General features: G+C 38.5%; 1 protein-coding gene across 1 annotated transcript; it reads right to left on the bottom strand.

Moving 5' to 3' along the window:
- Positions 1-1144: 1144 nt before the first annotated feature.
- LOC103132504 (zinc finger protein 771-like) lies at positions 1145-3362 on the bottom strand. The gene is made up of 2 exons (XM_007544307.2): positions 2847-3362; positions 1145-2552 (listed from the first exon to the last, which is right to left on the bottom strand). The coding sequence occupies exons 1-2, from the start codon at positions 3034-3036 to the stop codon at positions 1483-1485; spliced, it is 1260 nt and encodes a 419-aa protein (XP_007544369.1). The 5' UTR covers positions 3037-3362; the 3' UTR covers positions 1145-1482.
- Positions 3363-5615: the final 2253 nt, after the last annotated feature.

The raw sequence follows: 5615 nt of genomic DNA, 5'->3' as shown, positions 1-5615 counted from the left end.
CAGGAGTGTATTTACACTTACTGAACAGATTAAAGTATTTTTTCCTATTCATTGGTAGACAAGTATCGTCTATCAGCCCCTTTTAATCTTCATAATCCTTTTAAAACCAGTTGGTCACCAGCCCACAAACTGGATGGGCTGCTCAATTTTGATGTTAGCAATGGTAGCATCAGTGGTGGGAAGTAACGAAGTACTTAAGTACAATTTTCGTGTATCTGTACTTTACTTAAGTAGATTTAATAATGGATACTTTCTACTTTTGCTCCACTACATTTTACAGTAAGTATCTGTACTTTCTACTTCACTACATTTCTACAAAACTGTCGCGTTACTCGTTACATCCAAGTCGCATTGCGCTTTTTTTCCGTTAAAATATGAAGTTCAGGGTCTTAAGGTGGCGCCGTAAAATCCAAGCAATAACGTGACTTGGTGTCTGTTGTCACCCATCGCCTCCACCTTTACTCGCACGCGGAGCTCCAGACATGCGCAGTGGTTTCCTCTGAGCGGGAGAAGATGTCTGTCTGATCTCAGTAATATAATAGCGCTGCATAAATCATAGATATGGCGACATGTAAAACCAGAAGCGCTTCGCTTTCACAAACGGTGGGGATTTAGTCCAACTTTTAGCGTCACTTGGAAGGAAAGCTTAAAGAAAGGTAAGCTATGTGGGCGTGATGCCTGCAAAGCTAGCTGTACAGAGACACATGTTGCATCTGCGGTGAAAAAAAGTTGTCACTCCTGCGCTGAATTATTGTGTGGAGGTGTTGACTGAGGTGTCGCATATATGGGACAACGCTGTGACCAAAATCTGCAATATAGTGATATGTCATTCAGGAACGATCCGATTCTTCTGGATGGATCTTTACTGATTAAATTTAATCAGCTCCAAGTATTTAATATCTAGGTATCGCATATCTAAGTCTAAACTATGTTAGAGAGTAAACACAACAAGCTTTATCTGTGGCATTGTTCATTAAAATGGCACATTTCTAATGTATTAAAATTAAATACGATCGGTACACTTAATGATATTGTATTAGGCATTAGGTAATGCATTCAGCAAGTACTTTTACTTTTAATACTTCAGTATTTTTAAAAGCCAGTACCTTTTTTACTTTTACTTTAGTACAAATGTTAATGTGGTAGTTTTACTTTTACTTCAGTACATTTTTGTCTGTGTATTTGTACTTTTACTTAAGTAAATTTTTTGAGTATTTTGTCCACCACTGGGTAGCATTGACATCTTGGGGCATCACACAAACAATTCAATTTTTGTACCTTGGAGAAACGCATGAACTTCAAACGCACCTGTGCTACAGTTCAGTCTAAGCAACAGATTACTTGGCTAATAAGCTACCAGTCATGCAACTAAACAAATCTGCTACTTAAATAAAACATTTTAAGATTAAAAGTGAAGACTGTTGCCTTGAATGCCAACAAATAAATATTTCACAAGTAACTGGAGTTGTGCAGTTTGAGTCGTCATACCACAGTTATTTTCTGTCCTGTGTGGATTCTGATGTGTCTGCTTAAATGTGACTTACAGCTAAATCTGTGTCCACAAACGTCACAACAGAATGGTTTCTGTCCTGTGTGGATTCTCATGTGTTTGTTTAAGGTAGTTTTGCGGCTAAATCTATTTCCACAAAGATCACAACAGAATGGCTTTTGGCCTGTGTGGATTCTCATGTGTGTGATTAAACTAGATTTATGGCTAAATCTGTGTCCACAAAAATCACAACAGAATGGTTTCTGTCCTGTGTGAATTCTCATGTGTGTGGTTAAAAGTGATTTTTGTCTAAATCTGTGCCCACAAATGTCACAACAGAAAGGTTTTTCTCCTGTATGAATTCTCATATGTGTGTTTAAATGTGAACTATGGCTAAATCTGTCTCCACAAACATCACAACAGAAAGGTTTTTCTCCTGTGTGGATTCTCATGTGTGCATTTAAATTCCATTTTCCAAAAAAGATTTTGCCACAGTTTTCACAGTTAAATTCCCCTCCTGTCTGTACCTTCCTTTGTGGGTTAACATTTTTGTTCTTTTTAAAACATTTCTTAATATCCAGAGAGTTTGGAGAGACTATTTCTGGATCTTGTTTGTTAGCTTGGTTTCCATCTGACTCAGGAGCTCTGCTCTCCTTCCAGCCATTGTCCATGTCCTTAGTTTCCAGTCCGGAGTCTGATAAGTCTTTCATTTCAGAGACAGGGTGATTTACATCTTCATCTCTTTTGGTGTCTTCATACTCTAAGGAGTTGGAATCATCTCGAGGATCTTCTGACCTGATGGATTCTCCTCTGTTTTTTTCTGAAAATTCTCCATCTTTCATTTGGTCTTGATAAAGCTGTGAGAGCAGGGGGGACTGTTCACCATCCTCACACTTTATGCCACTTTCAAACTCCACCTTCACTTTGTGCAGCTCTCCCCCCAGGCTGATGCAGACATCCTCATCTTCCTTCTTTATGTGGTAGAGTTTTGGGTCATGCAGGTCAGAACTAGGATTTTCATCTTCTGTGTCTTCTTCTTTAACCACCAGCATCTGCTTAACATCTGCAGGAAACATTGAACCAGGTCATCAAAAGGGTATTCAAAAGCTATTTTTGGACCACAGTGGAAACTTAAGTCACATCTCTGACTGCTTGGATTTGTTATTCCAAATCAAGGATTTATGTGGGGACATTTTGTATATAAGGAGCTAACATAGTGTAAGTGATGGTAGTGTCTAGTGTGCAATTTATGTTGTAAGGGACGGAGAACAAATAGCCATGCATAATATTGACTTTAATAAACAAATTCAGATACATTTGCTTTATTCAGTACTTTACCACATGTGGTGAGACTTACCCATGACGGTGGGCTCCAGCTTCATACAGACGGTCTGAGGGATGTGATTTCCAGAACTGGTCTGAATGGAGGAATTTATTCTTCCAGAGGTTTTGTCTCTAGGCATCAATCCATCCGCCTGGATGCCGTTTTCCAGGCAGTCTGGCTCCCAACATCCAGCATCAGTCTGAGCACCAATAAAACATGTCATTTGGCATCAAAGAGGGAAACTACACCATTACACAGTCAACCAAATGGATACAGAAAAAGCAATGAATTAATTACTATAGAGACATTGTAATCAACCCTTAGCTGATAAATTGAAGATGCAAGAAATGTGATATTTAAAGCTACTGAAGACGAGAAGATGCAGCGTGAAGTGGAAACGTATCTTTTGCCAAAATTGGTAATGAAAACAAAAAAATTACTTGATAAAAGTAATTAATGGTATTAACAGTCTAAAAATGAAAGTTATTTGACTATCCTGTGTGACAAAGTTGTATTTGTTTATCATTTTCAGCAGTATTTAAAAATATAACTAATTTTCTTATCCATTTTATTTCCAGTGTTATTGTTTTATTCATTAGTTAATTTTTTTAGCCAATTACTTCTATTGCATTTATTTTACGTGTTAATTTTTTGTCTCTTTTTTAAATTATACATTGATTTATTTTGTCTTCTAATATGTTTTATTTTAACTTTTTCTCCTTTGTTCATTTGTTTATATGGGGTTCCATTTGTGTCAAAAATAAGTATAAGTCGTGTAGATGTTGGTCTATGTCGATGCCATGTGACTTTGGTTGACGTCTATGGTCTTAGTGCTTTATGGATATGTTCATGTTGCATGTAGATGTGTTCGCTGCATATGTCGATGTTGCATATGTTGTCTCTACCTTCGTCATGGTTATTACTGTCATCTTGTTAATTCATCTGCAGTAAAGCAGTGAATCCTTCGCAGTTGTTTTTTGATTAAACTTCCGTGATTGGTCCTTGTTGTTGGTCAGTGTTGCTGTTGCCTGTTCTCTTTGCCATTAATATGTGTCATGTCTTATCAAAGCGTTTATTAGATATAACAAAAATGTTGGTCATTCAATATTAGTGGTTTCAATTATCAGTGGTTTAAAATGCTTAGACTTCTACCTCGTATTTTCTCTAGGCATTAATCAGGGCACCTAACGAGGTCGAGGGGGTCCTGGCCCAAACAGCCTTGGGATAATGGGCGTTGGGCAGGGAGGAGGGGGTGCAGGGCTTAATTTAATAGGCCTGTTAAAAAATAATATCAGAGAGTTCATGCTATTTATCATGTTTGCTCGCACTGGAAGGACCCAGACTGCTTTACATCATCTCCAGTGTCTGGGCCACCAGCTTGTTAATCGATTGAAAACTAACAGGGGGCACAGTGGGCCAATGGATGCTAACCATTTTTTTCCTCTTTAGGAAATTCGTACACATTAATATAAACTGAGAATACAGTTATCCTTGGAGGACTCGCTAATATTAAAAATGATCAAAATGCCACCGTGTCTTTAATGTGGTCCTCGAAGCACCAACGCGCCCCCTCACGCCCCAGTTCCACTGAACCGGAAATGGCTTCACACGATTCTGCCGTGAACCACGTCAGGCATTACCACCACCATCAGTCTATTTCACAATAATGTGCCTGTGCAAATTCAAATTCCTTGGAATCTAATTTAAAACCCCAGATATATTTTCAGTGAGTGCTGTTATCTGTACAGCCAAAAATAAACTAGAAAAATCAGGTGGTCTTTACATAAATTAAGCAAAAATGCTTCTCCTTCAGTCAACAATTCACTTATTCTATTGAGAACAATGATGAGTATATTTTGTCCTTGTGTCATTATAGGCCAAAATAATAACAAATTTTATGAAGAAAATGTTTTATAACATTGTGAACACAGAACTATTTACAATCTGATGAACAAATAAAAAATAGTAACATTTTCAAAAACACCTTTGTTGAAGAAAAAAAGCGCAATTTCACAAGAAATACAGTTTTCTGTTAATAAAAAAGGTACATGGAAAATAAAAAAAGATTAAACAAATGTGGGAATGTGTGAAGTGCCAACTGCACAGCCTCCAAACAAATATCAATATTAGTGAAGACTCCAGTCTGTTGAGCTCGTAATAAGATGCTGTAGATCTCTTCATAGCGTTGCTCAAGGAAATCCAAATCAAACTACAAGGTGTTATCCTCAAAATGATCAGACAGTTGTTGGCATTGAGTGTAGAGATAGATTAGCAATTAATGGCTCCGCTGGTTGTCCTCAGAACTAAAATGAGAAATACAGTGTTACGACTGGCTCAGGGTCGTAACAAAAACAGTAGACCATGCCGCGGTTAAAGTGCATACAAATGAATATTAACAAAAACATCAATGGATTATGGACATCAGTATCAGTGGTGTAATGCAAATGCTTGGATGTGTTGTATGAGTGCATATGGAAGTGTTGAGGTGCCAAAACAAAGACAAACTCAAAAGTGCAACAGGAGGGGAGTTGAGGCCTGGCAGCCAAACATCACAAGCGGCAGAGTGGACGCTGAGGGCGACCCAGAAGACGGAGACGGCCAGGTTCAAGTACTCTGCGCTCCGTATGAACAAATCAGCAGCACCTGTAAAGGGGAGGAGCAAAGACAGACGAGACCTGCAACCCAGGCCCAACAAGGCCCAGGGCCGTAACACTCCCACCCATAAAAAGCAGGTTCCTATAGGGAACCTTGCTCCTGTCTAACTCACCGTGTGTAAACAAACCCAGCCACCATTAAGATGTT

The sequence above is a fragment of the Poecilia formosa genome, unplaced genomic scaffold (assembly GCF_000485575.1).
Source record: "Poecilia formosa unplaced genomic scaffold, Poecilia_formosa-5.1.2 Scaffold1091, whole genome shotgun sequence".
In the NCBI taxonomy this organism is placed as follows: domain Eukaryota; kingdom Metazoa; phylum Chordata; class Actinopteri; order Cyprinodontiformes; family Poeciliidae; genus Poecilia; species Poecilia formosa.
This window is presented reverse-complemented; position numbering and strand designations above follow the sequence as displayed.